The sequence below is a fragment of the Coregonus clupeaformis genome, chromosome 8 (assembly GCF_020615455.1).
Source record: "Coregonus clupeaformis isolate EN_2021a chromosome 8, ASM2061545v1, whole genome shotgun sequence".
Classification (NCBI taxonomy): domain Eukaryota; kingdom Metazoa; phylum Chordata; class Actinopteri; order Salmoniformes; family Salmonidae; genus Coregonus; species Coregonus clupeaformis.
In genome coordinates this window covers 53474491-53494124 of record NC_059199.1, presented here as the reverse complement: position 1 = coordinate 53494124, position 19634 = coordinate 53474491, and the positions used below count along the sequence as shown (strand labels likewise).

The following is a 19634-nucleotide window of genomic DNA, read 5'->3' as shown; positions in this document are numbered from 1 at the left end:
GTGATTAATAGTTCAAGCAGCTGAGCTCAGAGCCATGGAGACCAAGTTGAACACCAGCGAGAGCCTGATGAAGAGCATGAAGAGAGAGAATGAAGGTCATTTACATTTGTATTCTGTCTGAATTGGTGCAGTAGCTATGGCGTGAAGTGACATAATCGCTAAGACCAACAAAGACTAGTTTGTCTGTTTTTGGTAATACATTTGTTCAAATTCCTGTTTTCCAGTTCAGGAGAGGAAGCTTCAATTATTTTCATTAAGGGCCAACACCACTGAGTTCAGACTCAGAGTGGAGGAACAACAAACCCTGCTGGATGAACTGAGAAGATAGATAACATCGGCCCAAAACGTTCAGTTGGCATTGACCCTGATTGCCTCTCTAACCCTTACTATTTCTCATTGACAGACCAAATATTGCATTTACAGCAGCAATAGGAGGAGATGGTCATATACCGCCCTCTGTGAGAGAAACCAACCTGGATTTCAGCAATGTCTTCACAAACGTTGGCGATGCCTACAACCCTGCATCAGGTAAAGAGTTGGAAGACACTATGGAAGAACTATCAAAGTGGTTGCGAAAAGAGTGGTTGCATCCCAAAAATCTCTCCTATATCCTGAAATGCGCACTCGTTCACTACTCCCCACAAACTTAAAAGCATTGGATGGGTGTAGGCATAGGCTAGAGGGAGATTCCATATATTAGTCATATCCTTTCAAATCCATGAAAGGAAGTGAACAAGTGTACACTTTGGGAGAAAGAGGAGATTATTAGGGCGCAACCAGTGCCTCATACTAACCCAACGCAACCTTCATTAGCACTATCAACATTATGTGTGCTTAAATCGACAACCACATGTTGACACTGAGGCACTGAATGACAAATCTACAGTAGCAAAAGGCACACATCAGTTGCAAAGTTTTAATTACACCCATGCACAGTATAATATATGTTTCTTGTTATAGTTGCTTCTGACCTCATCTCTCCCTGCTACTCCTCTGATACAGGTGACTTCTGACCTCATCTCTCCCTGCTACTCCCCTGATACAGGTGTCTTCTGACCTCATCTCTCCCTGCTACTCCTCTGATACAGGTGACTTCTGACCTCATCTCTCCTTGCTACTCCTCTGATACAGGTGACTTCTGACCTCATCTCTCCCTGCTACTTCTCTGATACAGGTGACTTCTGACCTCATCTCTCCCTGCTTCTCCTCTGATACAGGTGACTTCTGACCTCATCTCTCCCTGCTACTCCTCTGATACAGGTGTCTTCTGACCTCATCTCTCCCTGCTACTTCTCTGATACAGGTGTCTTCTGACCTCATCTCTCTCTGCTACTTCTCTGATACAGGTGTCTTCTGACCACATCTCTCCCTGCTACTCCTCTGATACAGGTGACTTCTGACCTCATCTCTCCCTGCTACTCCTCTGATACAGGTGACTTCTGACCTCATCTCTCCCTGCTACTCCTCTGATACAGGTGACTTCTGACCTCATCTCTCCCTGCTACTTCTCTGATACAGGTGTTTTCTGACCTCATCTCTCCCTGCTACTCCTCTGATACAGGTGACTTCTGACCTCATCTCTCCCTGCTACTCCCCTGATACAGGTGTCTTCTGACCTCATCTCTCCCTGCTACTCCTCTGATACAGGTGACTTCTGACCTCATCTCTCCTTGCTACTCCTCTGATACAGGTGACTTCTGACCTCATCTCTCCCTGCTACTTCTCTGATACAGGTGACTTCTGACCTCATCTCTCCCTGCTACTTCTCTGATACAGGTGACTTCTGACCTCATCTCTCCCTGCTACTCCTCTGATACAGGTGACTTCTGACCTCATCTCTCCCTGCTACTCCTCTGATAGAGGTGACTTCTGACCTCATCTCTCCCTGCTACTCCTCTGATACAGGTGACTTCTGACCTCATCTCTCCCTGCTACTCCTCTGATACAGGTGTCTTCTGGTCTCATCTCTCCCTGCTACTTCTCTGATACAGGTGTCTTCTGACCTCATCTCTCCCTGCTACTCCCCTGATACAGGTGACGTCTGACCTCATCTCTCCCTGCTACTCCCCTGATACAGGTGACGTCTGACCTCATCTCTCCCTGCTACTCCTCTGATACAGATGTCTTCTGACCTCATCTCTCCCTGCTACTCCTCTGATACAGGTGTCTTCTGACCTCATCTCTCCCTGCTACTCCTCTGATACAGGTGTCTTCTGACCTCATCTCTCCCTGCTACTCCTCTGTCTTTGATGCGCCAGTGAGACGAGTCTGCTACTTAATCTTCTCATCATTTGCCGAAAGTTAGCACAATGTCTGCATCAGTCTGTTTAAGAACAATAGGCGCATGTTGTCTGCGTGTGATCATCAAACAGAGAATGATAGATCCAACAGCTCGGGTAATGGAGGGACTCTACATCTAGAACAGGGAGATCACATATATTTGCCAGCGACGAAAATCACAGCACATTCAGGGGCTTCCTGCTTTTTAGAGCATGAGGATAAATCCCATAAAAACACATAGGTTGTGCCTCAAATGGCACACTATTCCCTATTTAGTGCATGACCCATATAGGGAATAGCAGGGTGCCATTTGGGATTTCCAACTAAAATGATCAAATCAGTAGAACTAATAATAAATTGACATTTTTTCTACATAACTTTGATGCTAATTAACAATTTGTTCAATAAATATGCAATAAGTGTTCGGTTGTGAGTTGTGTGGGGGGAAGGAAATGAAATTAAATCTGTCCAAACCTCGTCTGAGGAACGCTCTGTAATGTTTTGTGACATAAAATATGGAATTTAACTTGAACAATTATGGAATAAATCTTAGACATTGTCAAATGATTCCAGAGTTAGTGTATGAAAGGTGTGTGACATAAAATATGGAATTTAACTCGAAATATGGAATAAAATGGAGTCCTAAATGTTTGTGGGTATAATACTTTACACTACCCATGATGCAGGCCTTTTTACTAATTTTACAAATTGACATAGGCATTATAGATGTATGGATTGGTCTTTGTCTTGGTTGATCATTTTGTTTGGGTAATTTGTTCTATACACTAGACTAAGAGCAACTTGTTGCTCATGGTGGCTGCTGAGTTCCTATTACACTGTCAATGCAATGATGATATGATATTTTATTTCAGAGAGCAAAGATCCTTGGTGTCTATAGGTCACTTTGTAGGTGTGGTTTGTAATGGTGCTTGAGACTAGCCCTTGATCATGACTCTCAGTTCCATTACGGTACACGTAAGTCATTGGACGAATCATCTTCTGTACGGGTGAGTTTTGTTAAGATCCCCGGCGCTCGGTCTGAACATTAACATGCATTGCTTGTGGAATTATTTTGGAAGCATAAGGACATTATCTTTAATATCAGTGAGAAATAATTTTCAAAAAAACAAAAGGTTTAATTTAAACACACCTTTATAGGGTTAGGGTAGTGTTCCCACACAGCCATATCTCCACGTTACAGCGCTTGTTTACAGAAGACAGACGGAAAACAGAGCTAGGTATCAAGGTCCTACCATAAAGTAGGAGAGGCAATAAATCGGCATGAACACTAACAGGAACTATTGTTCTGTGATCCGATATCAAGTCCCTATAAAAAAGTAGGAGAGGCTATAAACCGGTGTACACTATAAATCATCATGCACAGAGCTCAGTATCTTTGCTGTATCAGCAACTATTGTTCTGGGTACTCATCCTGCTTCATGTTGAGAACTACCACAAAGGTAAGTAGATTTTTGAATTCATCAATTGAAAAATGCTTCTGCTGCAGGTGCAGCATGCCTTATTGATTACAGAGGGATGTTTTAGCTGCGACTGACAGATATTTAAAAAGTGCAGATGCAACGTTTGCAGAGTGGTTTACCCGTAACTGGCCACATCCAGAAACAACCTCTGGCCCCTACACTCTAGGCACTTCATAGATCTGACAGAAATGGGTGAAGGCAAAATGCCCTCTAAAACACTGTAATGGGGTTGCCATGATTTTGACTTACAGGCAGCTCAGTGGCAAGTAAAATTCAGTATTTCATATTACAGTACACTTACTGTAATATCAATACAGATTCAAAGCAAGTACTGTGTAATGACAGTACAATACAGTAAAAATGAATGTATTATACGCTATAAATTTTTTTGTCAATGCTAGCGTAATCGGAATGAGTAAATGAACGAATGGATGAATGAAATTCATTGAGGTTAGGGTGTTTGTATTTTACAGTATTTTACTGTAATTACAAGGGATTGGTGCAAGCAGGTTGGCTGCTATGTAAAGTGTTTACACATTACAGCATATTAATGAATATCTGGTGTTTTATGTCACTTGCACTTCTAGAGGCCTTAACAAAGGATTCCAAACTGGCAGCGACTACAGGGCAAAACAGACCCAAAGGACATGGCAAAATGCTCATGTCGATTGATGCACCGGTGCATCAATATAAGTAACATAAAAAAAGCGTATATTTACAGCGGTTAATACTTGCTGCAATTGGGCACTATAACCACATAGGATCTAAATTGGTACAGCATTCTCACTCACGGGTGCAACACATATAGCCTCTTACAAGCCACGGCTCAAAATATGTTAATGAGCCAGAAACAACAATACCATGCACCCACTAGTGGTCAAAAGGTTTTTTGCGCTCCAAAGATACAGTACTGTATTCTGTGGGGTAGACTAACAGTACCATTCGAAACACAGCAATTCTTTCCCCGCCCACAACATTTTCCCACAATGCACCGTAATTTACAGTATGATGCAGTAAAACGTCACAGAGTATTTTACTGTTGATAATACCCAGAATTACTGTATAAATGACAGTTTTCAGTTACAGTGTAGGCTATGTGGAACTTTGGCCATACCTATCCTATACTTTCAGATCTACACAGATCCTAGGGGCTAGAGGTTGTTTCTGGATTGAAACTCTGTGTTCTGATTATACGCAACCCAACCTACAGATGAAAACGAGCCCAGGGCAAGAGGTTGAGTCGATGTAACCTCCCCCACGCAAGCCCAATGAGTCCGAGCGTGTTCTCCTCATATCAATCGTTTTTCCACCATTCATTTTTCCCATGGGGGATTTTAGAAACACATAAAACAAGGGCTGTGTTTCATGTAGGCTAACCCTGGAGTGACGTTTTGATAACCATGTAAATCTCTTTCGGACAAGGTGACTTTTATCAATATATTCAGCTCTATTTACTCTCAGATTCGAAAATGTTAATTAGCATCAAAGTAGACATCATGCAAAACTACAAATCCCTGCAAGCTTCTGCACGTCATCTCTAGAATTTTCACAGAATTGTCAATTGAAAGAAATTTTGCCAATGTATTCATTTCTACATTTAGCTAAAATTAGATAGTTAATCCAGAGATTCTTACCTTTACCTCGATTCGGCAGTCTCATCCAGATCAACATGGCATCTGTAGTTCTTTAAGATAGCCACATTAGCATTTCATTTGTTGGGGGTAAATACAGATGAATATATTGATAAAAGTCACATTGTCAGAGAGAGATTTACACGGTTATCAAAACGTCATGCCAGGGTAAGCCTTCACGAAACACTGCCATTATTTTTAGTGTTTTTTAGTGAACAATGAATGGTGGAAAAATTATGGGAACCATTTGACTGCTAGGTTTTATGGGTATTATGACTCATTCTGAGGTACTCTATTCTGTACTATGCTCGTCTTTGATAGTTTTTCTCTATTGTTGATGTGATTGAAACCAAATAGCTACCCGTAGTGGTGACCTGGAATAACCTCAACTTTCTGAGACCACACCTTAGCACAGGTGGCTATTGAATTGTTTGTCTACCTTCCATGGCTGCGGTACGATTCTCTTCCCTTCTCCAGAAGTGTGCACTTTACTTCCCCACATGCATTTCAAATAATTCGATTGGTGCAAGATTGGCTGAAGGGAGTTTCCACCATATTCCTCCCACCAGTACATTCCTTATTATGCTAAAACACGTAGATATTTTTTATATGCTCTATGCCCAGTAAATAAAGGCGTTTTAAACTTTAAAACCCACATGAGTGCCTGGACCATGGATTCTTCAAACTATTTCACATTGTTATTTTTAATCTATGATTCCCCATTCCAGAGCAATGGTGGATTATTATTATTTTTTTCATACCTGTAGCGCTGACGTGGCCTTTTTGTTTCTCCACTATTGCCACTCCCTCAGCTGAAAGGGATATGTGTGTTTATCTAACACGATGTAAGTAGGTGCCCTTGTGTGTGACACTCTGGCTCATACTAGTTGTAGATCATATTTACCGGAAGACAGGCAAGCTAAGGTAAGCTTATGCACATTCAAAAAGAGAAGTCCTGCATTTCATGAACAATATAATGTATATGTAGACTGCATTCCAAAACAATGCATTTTCACATGGGCAAAATGCAGTGGTGTGAAGTACTGAAGTAAAATACTTTAAAGTACTACTTAAGTAGTTTTTTGGGGGTATCTGTACATTACTTTGCTATTTATATTTTTGACTACTTTTACTTTTACTTCACTACATTCCATAAGAATATATTGTCCTTTTGGGTGTCAAGGAAAATGTATGGAGTAAAAAGTACTCGTTACATTTTGAATGCTTAGCAGGACAGAAAATGGTCCAATTCACGCACTTATCAACAGAACATCCCTGGTCATCCCTACTGCCTCTGATCTGGCGGACTCACTAAACTCAAGTTTCGTTTGTAGATGATGTCTGAGTGTTGAAGTGTGCCCCTGGCTATCCCTACATTTAAAAAAAAACAAGGAAATGTTGCCGTCTGGTTTGCTTAATATAAGGAATTTGAAATGATTTATACTTTTACTTTTGATACTTAAGTATATTTTAGCAATTACATTTACTTTTGATGCTTAAGTATATTTTAAACCAAATACTTTTAGACTTTTACTCAAGTTGAATTTTACTGGGTGACTTTCACTTTTACTTGAGTTATTTTCTATTAAGGTATCTTTACTTTTACTCAAGTATGACAATTGGGTACTTTTTCCACCACTGGCAACAATTGTAACGATCCCGGCTGTCTGAGTCGGGTCCTGGTCGTAATCTCCAGTTTCCCGAGGGTTCGGGAACGCTCCGGGAGCGCTCTGGTTTCAGCACCTGCTTCCCATTAGCAATCTGCACACCTGGGCCTAATCAGCACCTTTCTTAGGCTCTGGCCCAACATCCAGTTCCTGCCGGATCGTTAGCCATGAACAGTAGGTGTATCTGCGTATCAGTTAGAGTATCTAGCGTGAGTTTTTGTTGTTTTGTACTTTGTTGAGTTTTGTGTCCTTACCTCCGTTTTTGTTTCACCTGCAGTCACACGTCCGGAACCTTCACCCCACCTCTGCCTGATGGTCGGCGGCTGCCGAGCCATCACTGGACCTTGCACTGCACCCCCAACAACTCATCCACGCCGCCCGCTCTGTCCCTGGAATATTCTGCACCTTTTGTTTGTATCCGAATAAACCCTCACTTTCGTTCAACTCTCCTTGTCCTGGTCTGCTTTTGGGTTCTGGCTGAGGGAACTGTGACAGAACGATCCGGCCAATTATGAACCCAGCGGACCTGGACTCCGTTCGCCATGCCATTACCCAGCAGGAGAAGATGTTGGGCCATCATAGCACGGTACTACAGGAGATCGCGTTGTCAGTTCGGAACCTTTCTACCGGCCTGATGGAGGTCCAGAACCAACGCCAGTGTCCGGTGGAGGATCCACTACCGGTTTCACCCATCTCGCCTGCCGCTTCTGAAGTTGTGTCCCTCCGTGAACCCAAGGTTCCGACGCCGGATAAATATGAGGGGGAGCTGGGAGGATGCCGTTCCTTTCTTATGCAGTGTGGATTAGTGTTCGATCTACAGCCCTACTCTTATGCCACAGACAAGGCTAGGATAGCCTTTGTGATTGAGTTGCTGCGTGGTCGAGCGCTAGAGTGGGCTTCAGCCGTTTGGGAACGACAGGATCCCTTCATGGCTTCATACCAGGGGTTCACGGCCGAGATGAGGAAGCTCTTCGACCATTCCGTCCGAGGGAGGGGACGCAGCTAGGCGCCTGTTTTCTCTTCACCAAGGAACTCGCAGCGTGGCCGACTTCGTGATCGAGTTCAAGACGTTGGCTGTGGAGAGTGGGTGGAACGAGGAGTCTTTGCAAGCGGCCTTTTACCAGGGTCTGTCGGAGCAGCTCAAGGATGAGTTGATCTCCTATCCGGAGCCTAGTGACCTGGACAGCTTGGTAGCCTTGTCTATTCGGGTGGATAATCGAGTCCGTGAGCGAAGGAGGGAGAAGCAATGGGGTCCATCCAATCGATCAGCTTCTCAGTTCCCAGTCGGGTCGGGTGGTGGCCCAGAACACGTCGATCATTCTCCTCCACAAAGGATTAGTGGAGAGGTCCTCTCTCCCGATTCTGAACCCATGCAAGTGGGGCGGCACGGGTTAACCAAGGAGGAGCGTCAACATAGACGTAGGACCAACTGCTGCCTCTACTGTGGTCGCTCGGGACATTACATCTCCACTTGCTCCCTGCGGTCGTCAAACTGCCCGGCTCGCTAAAGTTGGGAGGACTTTTAGCGAGCCAGTTTCAACCTCTCAGTACCTCTGTCAGACCCCGCTTCCCGGCTACCCTTGTGAACAGGAATCAGAGCTTAGCGCTTAACGCTTTTATCGATTCAGGTGCCGATGGAAGCTTTCTTGATGCCGAGTTGGTGGAGCAGCTGGGGCTTTCCAAGGAGCAATTGCCGGAAGCCATTGAAGCGACCACTCTGAACGGCAGTAGTCTGGCACGTATCACGATGAGGACTGAACCGGTTAAGATGCGGTTGTCAGGGAATCATTCTGAGATGATTTCATTTTTCATTCTGCCGTCTTCCCATGTTCCTCTGGTCCTTGGATACCCCTGGCTGAAGGAACACAATCCCACGTTCGATTGGGTGACGGGCAAGGTAACGAGTTGGAGCCTGGATTGTCATGCTAACTGTCTCAAGACTGCCTGCCCTCATTCGGTTACCAGTCAGGTGATTGAGGCTAAACCTCCAGATTTGTCCCTGGTTCCCGAGACATATCACGATTTGGGGGAAGTTTTCAGTAAGCAGAAGGCTCTGTCACTCCCCCCCACCGACCATATGATTGTGCCATCAACCTGGTTCCTGGAGCTGTCTACCCCAAGGGAAGGTTATACAGTATCTCCCGACCTGAACGTGAGGCGTTGGAGACCTACATCAAGGAGTCCCTAGCTGCTGGTCTCGTTCGTCCCTCGTCATCACCCCTGGGGGCAGGATTCTTCTTTGTGGGTAAGAAGGATGGCTCTCTTCGACCATGTATTGATTATCGGGGGTTGAATGACATCACGGTCAAGAACAAGTATCCCCTGCCCTTGATGAGTTCTGCCTTCGACTCTTTACAGGGTGCTACGGTGTTCACCAAGTTAGACCTCGCAATGCGTATCACCTGGTCCGGATCAGAGAGGGGGACGAGTGGTTGACGGGTTTCAATACACCGATGGGGCACTTCGAGTATCAGGTGATGCCGTTTGGACTGACCAATGCTCCAGCGGTATTCCAGAGTATGGTGAACGACGTCCTGAGAGATATGATCGGTCTCTTCGTGTTTGTTTACCTGGATGACATTCTGATCTTCTCGAAGGAACCTTCCGACCACGTCCAGCATGTCCGGCAGGTTCTGCAGCGATTATTGGAGAATCGCCTGTTCGTGAAGGCCGAGAAGTGCGAGTTTCACGCCCACACGACATCCTTTCTCGGGTACATCATCTCCAGGGGTGAGATTAGGATGGACCAGGAGAAGGTTAGAGCGGTTCTGGAATGGGCCCAGCCCGGTACGAGATTGCAGCTCCAGAGATTTTTGGGGTTTGCGAATTTCTACCGCAGATTCATCCGGGATTACAGCCGTGTGGCCGCTCCATTAACTGCCTTGACTTCCAGCATCAGGACCTTCAAGTGGAATCCGGAGGCGGATCGAGCGTTTCTGGATTTGAAGAGGCGATTCACCAACGCACCGATTCTCTCTCAACCGGACACGGCCCGTCAGTTCGTCGTTGAAGTGGGCGTCTGATGTGGGAGTTGGCGCCATCCTGTCGCAGCGATGCTCCACGGACAGTAAACTCCATCCCTGCGCCTACTACTCTCGTCGCCTTTCGCCTGCGGAGAGGAATTACGATGTGGGTAACCGGGAGCTTCTCGCGGTGAAACTTGCCTTGGAGGAGTGGCGCCACTGGTTGGAGGGGCGGAGCAACCGTTTATTGTCTGGACTGACCACAAGAATCTTGCTTACGTGCAATCGGCTAAACGTCTCAACTCCCGTCCAGGCCAGGTGGGCGTTGTTTTTCGGACGATTCAAGTTTGTCCTGACGTTCCGACCTGGATCTAAGAACGGCAAGGCGGACGCCTTGTCCCGGATGTTCTCCAAGACGGAGGAGAGTGGGTCCAAGACCGAGACAATTCTCCCCCGGAACTGCGTCGTGGGAGCAGTTATGTGGAGGATTGAGGAGGAGGTGCTGGCGGCCCTTCGGACTCAGCCCGGTCCCGGTAACGGTCCACCCGGTCGGTTGTTTGTGCCTGAGTCGGTTCGTCCTGCTGTTCTCAAATGGTCCCACGCCAGTAAGATGGCTTGTCACCCTGGCGTGGCTCGGACAATGGCGTTTCTTCGCAGACGTTTTTGGTGGCCTGCCATGGCCGAGGATACTCGGGGTTTTGTTGCTGCCTGTCCAGTGTGTGCGCAGAATAAGAGTACCAATCGGCCCAGCTCTGGACTACTTCACCCCCTTCCTATTCCCCGGCGTCCATGGTCGCATCTGGCCCTGGACTTCGTCACGGGGTTGCCCGCTTCTGAGGGGAACACGGTCGTTCTGACTATCGTGGACAGGTTCAGCAAGTTCGCCCACTTTGTGCCTATTGCCAAGCTTCCCTCTGCCTCGGAGACGTCCGAGATCCTGGTCAGGGAGGTTTTCAGGGTCCACGGGTTGCCCAGTGATATCGTTTCCGACCGTGGCCCTCAGTTTACCTCTGCTGTCTGGAAGTCCTTCTGTTTGGCCATTGGAGCTACAGTCAGTCTCACATCTGGTTTTCACCCCCAATCCAATGGTCAGGCGGAGAGAGCCAACCAGAAGATGGAATCCACGCTACGCTGTCTGGTCTCTTCCAACCCCACCTCCTGGGCCTCTCAGTTGCCTTGGGTTGAGTATGCCCACAATACTCTCCCCTACATCTGCCACTGGGATGTCTCCCTTCCAGTGCCTGTATGGCTACCAACCTCCCCTGTTCCCTTCTCAGGAGAAGGAGCTCTCTGTGCCTTCTGTTCAGGCCCATATTCGTGCGTTGCCACCGGACCTGGCATCGGGCCAGAAAGGCACTCCTTAGAGGTTCGGACCGGTATCAGCTCCAGGCGAATCGTCGCCGGACCCCCGCTCCCACCTATACCATCGGAGATAGGGTTTGGTTGGCCACACGGGATCTTCCGTTACGGACTGAGTCTAGGAAGTTGTTACCGAAGTTTATTGGTCCGTTTGTGGTGGAGAAGGTGATCAATCCAGTGGCAGTGCGACTCAAACTACCGAGGACGCTCAGAGTCCATCCCACCTTTCATGTCTCCTGCCTCAAGCCTGTCTTCCTCAGTCCTCTGTTGCCTCCTCCGCCTCCTCCTCCTCCTCCTCGGATGATCGGAGGTGGTCCTGCCTACACGGTGCGTCGCATTATGGATTCCAGACGGCGGGGCCGGGGTTTCCAGTATCTCGTGGACTGGGAGGGGTATGGTCCTGAAGAGAGGAGTTGGATTCCGCGGCGACAGGTCCTAGATGCGGATCTCATCAGGGACTTTTACCGCCTCCATCCTGGCGCTCCGGGAGTCCGCCCGGTGGCGTTCGGTCGGAGGGGGGGTACTGTAACGATCCCGGCTGTCTGAGTCGGGTCCTGGTCGTAATCTCCAGTTTCCCGAGGGTTCGGGAACGCTCCGGGAGCGCTCTGGTTTCAGCACCTGCTTCCCATTAGCAATCTGCACACCTGGGCCTAATCAGCACCTTTCTTAGGCTCTGGCCCAACATCCAGTTCCTGCCGGATCGTTAGCCATGAACAGTAGGTGTATCTGCGTATCAGTTAGAGTATCTAGCGTGAGTTTTTGTTGTTTTGTACTTTGTTGAGTTTTGTGTCCTTACCTCCGTTTTTGTTTCACCTGCAGTCACACGTCCGGAACCTTCACCCCACCTCTGCCTGATGGTCGGCGGCTGCCGAGCCATCACTGGACCTTGCACTGCACCCCCAACAACTCATCCACGCCGCCCGCTCTGTCCCTGGAATATTCTGCACCTTTTGTTTGTATCCGAATAAACCCTCACTTTCGTTCAACTCTCCTTGTCCTGGTCTGCTTTTGGGTTCTGGCTGAGGGAACTGTGACAACAATTCTATAATTACAAGATAGGTATTGAACTTGTTATTCATATGTTGACATGACACATATCAACTCTTTATTTATAATTAAAATAGTACTGTAGATTAAATATTTGACATTGGAATTATACATATATGACATTTGAGTTACCAATGACACCATAGTGAAAACCAAAGATGGGGAAAACACAGAGTGTCCTTGAGAAGAAAGGATACACTATCCAGAAGGAGATAGAGCATGGTGTCATAGCTACTGACAAAGATGGTGACCAGTTTGTCATTAAAGAGATCAAACTGAATGAGGTGAGTGGGCACCATTGTCTTATTATTATTTGTTGTTGTTGTTGTTTATTTTAACATTTTATTGATCGAGTCAAGAAGTGAATGAGAAGTAGAATGTAAAGCGGCACAGTCGGCGTTTGAACCCATGCCTCCAGGGGTAATGTGTGGGCTTGGTGCACTACCACTAGATCAGCCTCCAGTTCTACTTTGAGAGCAACGCTTTCTAATAATGTGTGTTATTTATATATTATAGATTATTTATAAGGAATTTGGCACTGGTCTACTGGCCCTGTGTACATCATTACATTTCAGTCTATTTTACTTCTTGAATTGTATTGTTTTACTGTAACATGTTGTGATTTTAAATGCACTTTAAATAGTTAGATTTTATTTGGTTTGATGGGAGACAAAACTAGGCCTAATTTAGAAAGGTTTATAATGGAAAGGGTTTGGTTTCGATTGAGTACTGTGGTTTTTGCTTTAACAGACATCAGACTTGAGCTCTAGTGATGGAGACATATTCTCTGAGGTTGAAAACCTCCTGCAGATAACTCACCCCCATATTGTAAGCCACAATAACTATTTTCAAGGTGAGGTGACTAATATTTGTGTTTATTTTTCATTTTAGAGAGAAGATGTTTGGGGTGGTTTCCCGGACACAGATTTAAACTCCATTGAGAATGCTTTTTAGTCCAGGGCTAGGCTTAATCTGTGTCTGGAATGTCCCAATATGTTTGCAAGTTACCGCAGTATGAACATAAAAACATTTTAAACAGAGGAGCTAGCATGCTATAATAATATATCTCACAATATTATATTCACATAAACTATGCATTTTTACAGATGATAAAAGTTACTATGTAGTGATGGACCATTGTGAGGGTGGAAATCTCGCACAAAAGATCAAAGATGGGAAGGAGACTGGGAACCCATTCTTAGAAGAACAGGTTTCTGAATGAATAACCTATTGGTTAAGTTCCAGGCCGACTACATTGCAGAAGTTGCATGCCAAGTCATCGACTGTACAGTTGGGCATTAGATTGCTATATCATATCTTAGCTGATATGCTCACCTATCCAGGCGTTGCGAGATCTGGCAGGCGTCTGGAATGTAGTCAGCCTGGAATGAGGCTATTTCTATTCATGACTGCATCAAAACTATTTTGTTTCATGTTAAACATAAATTATGCACTGGAATTCTTCCCAGATCATGGACTGGCTTGTTGAGATCTGCATGGCACTGAAGCATTTACACAGCCAGGGCCTTCTTCACAGAGACCTGAGACCCCAGGTACACACTGGTATGCTAAGTGGTTTACAACCCTCTCCTCAGGGACCCCCAGCAATTCCATGTTTTTGATCTATTCCAGAACTGCATTGAAAAATGTCTGGGAGTCACTGAGGAAAGGTTTGAGAAATAATAATGAACTGGCGGATTGATTTAATTTTGTACATATTCATGATATTTTTGAAAAGACAAGGGTTAAAGGTCCAATGCAGCCATTTTTATCTCAATATCAAATCATTTCTGGGTAACAATTAAGCACCTTACTGTCATTGTTTTCAATTAAAATGGTCAAAAAGAAACAAAAATAGCTTCTAAGCAATAAGCAATTTCTCAAGCAAGAATTGTGCTAGTACTATCTAGCAGTGGTCTGAGTGGGGAGGGGAAAACTGAAGTAGCTGTTATTGACAGAGAGGTTTGGAACTCTCTTTCTTATTAGTTTATGATGTCACCAGACAGGCCAAAACTCCATCCCACCAAAACAGGCAGACATTTCAAGTCTTTTTCAAACAGCTCTTACAGAAAAAGGGCATTCTCATCATTTTCACAATTTCCCAGTATTATTCCAACCTCATTGTGTGGAAATATATATAAAACACAGGACATTTTTTAAAGTTTTTGACTGCACTGGGCCTTTAATGAAAGTTTTCCAGAATACAATTAACTGTATATTTTATTTGATGTGATATAAATGGTTAATTTCTTGTTTTTTCTCACTCAACAATTCTAAATATATCATTTTTTTTTCTACACTAGAATATATTTCTCACAAAATTTGGGACACTTTGTTTGGGAGATTTCGGAAGAGTCAATGAAAAGTATGGTACTTTTTGGATAATAATAAACTGGTCAAAATGTATTTTAATACATAATAGAGTTACATCCTGTTTGATGACTGTCTGCTAATGTGTTTCTTTCCTACCAGTGCTACCAGTTCTTCAGAGGATGGAGAAGTGGCTTATTTAGGCCCAGAGATTCTGTCAGGGGGAATTTATGAAACCAAAAGGTAAATTCAAAATTACAACAAACAAAAATATATCAAAGGGAACTTCAACCCTGTGACGTTATATGGTTGACCAAAGCAAAGACTCCATTTCTAATAGTGTTAGACATTTGCCTTCAATGTGAAATTACCATGGATAATGATATATCAATGTATTTTCCTTCCTTTGCAGTGATATTTGGTCCATGGGATGTGTGCTGTATGAGTTGTGTATGCTTCAGCGTGCAGTAAGTAACACCTCTATCTCCATATTTGCCTCTTGCTAATGCAAAATGCGGTGTGATATTAACCAGTCTTTCTTGACAGTTCGCTGCAGCAAGCCCAATCAATCTCATCCCCCAAATATTGGGAGGTTCTTACCCATCTCTCCCAGAGAGCTTCTCATCTGAGATCCGCGACCTCCTGTGTGACATCTTCCAACAAGACCCGACCATTAGGCCTTCAGTTTATGAAATTATGGCAAAACCCTTTATTATCAGTTTCCTCACAAAAAAGGTTTGCAATATAAGATCATATGATCAAATCTTAAAATGTGTTTATTCATTCATTAATTCATCCATTCATCCATAAATTCATTCATTCATTCAATCACATTATCTGTCTAAATTAATTTTCTATAGAGTGAGAAAACTGTGGAGGAACTCCAGATAACCTTGAACAAGCTGAGAACTCTGGCAGACGGCTTGGAGCGTATTCACACAGGCACCACCATAGGTAGTCTGACGGGAGGTGTTATTGGGGCAGCTGGAGGAATCACCTCCTTGGTGGGGCTCATCCTGGCTCCCTTCACTCTGGGCGCCTCCCTGATCGTCACTGGGGTGGGTATTGGGGTGGCTGTCGCTGGTGGAGCCACAGCAGGAGTATCCAACATTACCAACATGGTCAATCAGTCCACCGACCGCCAAGCCATGAAGAACATCATCAAGGAGTTCCAGGAGAAGTTTAACTCTCTGGTGACATCTCTACAAGACATCGCTGAGGGTTTGGAGACACTGAGGGCAAGTGGCTCCTTTAACATTGGAAGTGACAATTTCAACGCAAATGCTGGGGCAAGTGCTGGGGCGAGGTTTGGGAGGGGCCTGGGCTGCATCCCAGAGCTCTTCAGACTACTCCAGGTGGCCACCATTGGCAAGGTGGTAGCCCAAACTGCCAGGGCAGTGCGTGTGGCAGAGATGGCGACAGGAATATTTTCCGCTTTTTTTGTAGCGGTTGATATCTTCTTCATCGCCATGGATGCCAAAGAGATCCACAACATCCGACAGGCAAAGGCGAATGAACAGTCTGGTGATACCAGTAAGTTAGAAGTGATGGACACAGACTCCACCACTGAGCTGAACCCTGGGTGTGAAGAACCAAAGGCTGAGGTCAAGTCAGAGACCATGAAGTTCATCCAAACGATCAGACAGACAGCTGAACAGCTACAGGAGAGCCTGGACGAATTGATTGATGTCATCTCATTCATTCCTAAGATAGAGGACTGTTACTTAGACAACTGACACTACTCAGTTGTAGTGACTGTAAAAGATGCAGAAACAAGAAACAGAGCACTAGTATCGGCTGTGTGACTGACACCCTGATAGGCCTACAGGTTGTAATTATCAGCAAATTCCTTTTTCCATTCTCGAAAGCTTGCACAAATCAGCCATGACCAGTAGGTCAAAGAGACCTAACTATTTATCCCAGACAGCGCTGTTACTAAAGCTTGTTCCTAGGTTGTTACAGTCAACATGATTTGATCTGTATCAAAGTGTGTTCAATAAAAGTTTGGTCTATAAATGTCTGCTAACAAACATATTAAAGGAGTTTTAAACTGAATCTACTTCATGTGTGTTCATTTAAAACATTAAACAGTCATATACACTGAGTGTACAAAACAAAATATTGAGTTGCACCCCCTTTTGCCCTCAGAACAGCCTCAATTTGTCGGGGCATGGACTCTATAAGGTGTTGAAAGAGTTTCACAGGGATGCTGGTCTATGTTGACTCTAATGCTTCCCACAGTTGCTTCTTGATACACACGGGGAACTGTTGAGCGTGAAAAACCCAGCAGCGTTGCAGTTCTTGACACACTCAAACCAGTGCTCCTGGCACCTACTACCATACCCCGTTCAAAGGCACTTAAATATTTTGTCTTGCCCATTCACTCTCTGAATGGCACCATACACAATCCATGTCTCAATTGTCTCAAGGCTTGAAAACCCTTCATTAACCTGTCTCCTCCCCTTCATCTACACTGATTGAAGTGTATTTAACAAGTGATATTAATAAGGGAACATAGCTTTAACCTGGATTCACCTGGTCAGTCTATGTCATGGAAAGAACAGGTGTTCCTAATATTTTGTACACTCAGTGTATAAACACATTGGTTTGCAATAATACAAACATACCAGTAAGGTTTGTATGTTATTTACACAGGCTTACCTTTGCTTTTCTGTCTTCTGGTTGTGTTGCTGCATTACCTTACCTACGATTTGAATAGGAGTTCCAGTCTTTTATGCAGGACTCCTCCTCTGCTTACGTGGTTTGATCAAATAAACACACCTATATTGGCATTACATGTTAAGCAATGATGGATCAACTATCAACCGGTGTGTCAGCTGGGAGAGACTATAGGGAAGTGGGGGCTAAACCAAAGCATTCAGATCATGTGATTTACAGGAACTCATATGCCTTTAGGCTGAAATAAAGTTCAAATGATGAAACAAGAGCTGTATACTGTTGTCAATTTGTTGATTTTTTCATGCTTTTTCTTGTCCTCTGTACCTGAAACACATATGTATTATCAGTTGAACAGTAAAACAGGGTGAAATAATGATGTGTTTTCCTTTTTGGCACACTGCTAAAAATAAATGAAGAATTTATATTAACAGGTCAACAAATCTGAGAAAACAGTTTAACATACATGCATCAGTTTGCTATTTTTTAAAATCTTGTGTTTCATTAAAACAGTTTGCTAGCTGCCTAGCTCTGCTTACTAGCTGCTAGATGTGGTAGAGTAGTATTGCTTTGTAAGCTTTGGGAATTGTCTTTGGTTAAAGATTAATAGGAATCCAAAGGTAGGCTATCCAACTCATTTTGTGGGGAAAATATCATAGTCTAATTTAAATGTAATATATTATAGCAATATTTGGATGACAAGTAATATCAACCTGGCTTTGAGCTGATGGATCTAAGATAGTAAATGGCTGATCTAACTGGAGTCTTGCATGTGAAATAACATGACACTAGACTCATTTGTTTCTTCAACCTTGGTAACTGAAATAACATGAACATTTATATTCCAATAATGTTTCTCAGATGGACTGTTGCTTACCTCCTGGCTCCCCTATCTCCCCTTTAGGTCCAGGTACTTGTGACCCTATCCTTCCTAAAAAGAAGACAAACATGATAGCTCTCACCAATCTGGGACATTGGGTTATTTACATTTAATAACCTACAGTATATGATTTAATCATGCGTGTTTGGCAATACTTGATTTACTTTTCTTTCTATTGGAAATCGTGCCATGGCTTGATGTTGGTAAAAATGTTATTTAATGTCCCCTACCAGTGTCTCCTTACTCTCCCTTGTTGTTAATGTTGGTCACATAGTCAGCAACAACTGAAAGGAATGCTCAGAGTCACAGATTTGCTGCATTACATACCTTTTTTTTACTTTTATTAAATGATCTTTATCATTTTACCATCAACAAACGTTCATGTATACTATTTCATATCAGTCAATGTTTTATTAATATAATTCTATACAATCACCATGCACCTTCATGTATTAATAGACTGAAACAGATAATTTTGCAGTTGCTTACTAATTTAATTTAATTTGTTTTATGAAAATAATATACAGATCAAATCCCGACGGTTATGATATAAAATGTAACATTTCAGAAGTACAGGTGTCTGTGATATAGATTTTGATCTGTACCACTTAGTATTATCAGAGAAGTTACATATTAATGTATAATTGCATCTGTTGTTTATGCATCTCGTACAATCAATGAGTAGTTCAGTTGTCTAAGTAACGGTCCTCTATCTTAGGAATTAATGAGATGACGTTACTCACTTTGTCCAGGCTCTCCTGTAGCTGATTAGCTGTCTATTTGATTTACTGGAAAAACGTAATGGTCTCTGGTGCCTTTGTGCCGTCTGCCAGAGTTCTCAGCTTGTCTAAGGTTGTCTGGAGTTCCTCCACAGTTTTTTGACTCTGTAGAAATGCATGAATACATTTAGATGAATGAATGAATGGAAATGTGGATGGTTGGATGGATAAACAGACATATTGAACAATTGATTGATTGATATTGCATAGCAAACCTTTTTTGTGAGGAAACTGATAATGAAGGGTTTCGCCATGATTTCACCAGTTGAAGGCCTAATGGTCGGGTCTTGTTGGAAGATGTCACATAGGAGTTCGCCAAACTCTGGTGAGAATCTCTTTGGGAGAGATGGTTCACCACCTAGCTACAGATGGATATTGTGTGATCATAGACAGTTGTTTATTCGCATTTCACCGCAGAGAGCACAATCAAGCTCATTAAAAAAATATTGCAGGGTCCTTAACAGGCAAAATAGAATTCGTTCAAGTGGTGTCGGAATTATTAGATGTTGATCGACCCTTCAAGTCAGCATTTTGCATCCCGAGTTTACAGGTTTTGGCGTC

General features: G+C 44.0%; 2 protein-coding genes across 2 annotated transcripts; both read left to right on the top strand.

Moving 5' to 3' along the window:
* The first annotated feature begins 12426 nt into the window (after nt 1-12426).
* LOC123491477 (serine/threonine-protein kinase Nek1) lies at nt 12427-14985 on the top strand. Its single transcript, XM_045222274.1, has 6 exons — nt 12427-12712; nt 13179-13281; nt 13535-13638; nt 13898-13981; nt 14732-14793; nt 14901-14985. Exons 1-6 carry the CDS (start codon nt 12587-12589, stop codon nt 14983-14985), a joined length of 564 nt encoding a protein of 187 aa, XP_045078209.1. The 5' UTR covers nt 12427-12586.
* Nucleotides 14986-15163: 178 nt separating this feature from the next.
* On the top strand, nt 15164-16763 carry LOC123491476 (apolipoprotein L3-like). The gene is made up of 3 exons (XM_045222273.1): nt 15164-15205; nt 15285-15473; nt 15599-16763. The coding sequence occupies exons 1-3, from the start codon at nt 15164-15166 to the stop codon at nt 16472-16474; spliced, it is 1107 nt and encodes a 368-aa protein (XP_045078208.1). The 3' UTR covers nt 16475-16763.
* Nucleotides 16764-19634: the final 2871 nt, after the last annotated feature.

What these genes read in the sequence shown, in the direction of transcription:
- LOC123491476 (XM_045222273.1), top strand. Translation starts at nt 15,164, where the DNA reads ATGGGATGTGTGCTGTATGAGTTGTGTATGCTTCAGCGTGCA. An exon ending in TGTGTATGCTTCAGCGTGCA is followed by an intron (nt 15,206 to 15,284) that starts GTAAGTAACACC and finishes CTTTCTTGACAG; the next exon opens with TTCGCTGCAGCAAGCCCAAT. An exon ending in TCAGTTTCCTCACAAAAAAG is followed by an intron (nt 15,474 to 15,598) that starts GTTTGCAATATA and finishes AATTTTCTATAG; the next exon opens with AGTGAGAAAACTGTGGAGGA.
- LOC123491477 (XM_045222274.1), top strand. Translation starts at nt 12,587, where the DNA reads ATGGGGAAAACACAGAGTGTCCTTGAGAAGAAAGGATACACTATCCAG. An exon ending in CCACAATAACTATTTTCAAG is followed by an intron (nt 13,282 to 13,534) that starts GTGAGGTGACTA and finishes GCATTTTTACAG; the next exon opens with ATGATAAAAGTTACTATGTA. An exon ending in ACCCATTCTTAGAAGAACAG is followed by an intron (nt 13,639 to 13,897) that starts GTTTCTGAATGA and finishes AATTCTTCCCAG; the next exon opens with ATCATGGACTGGCTTGTTGA.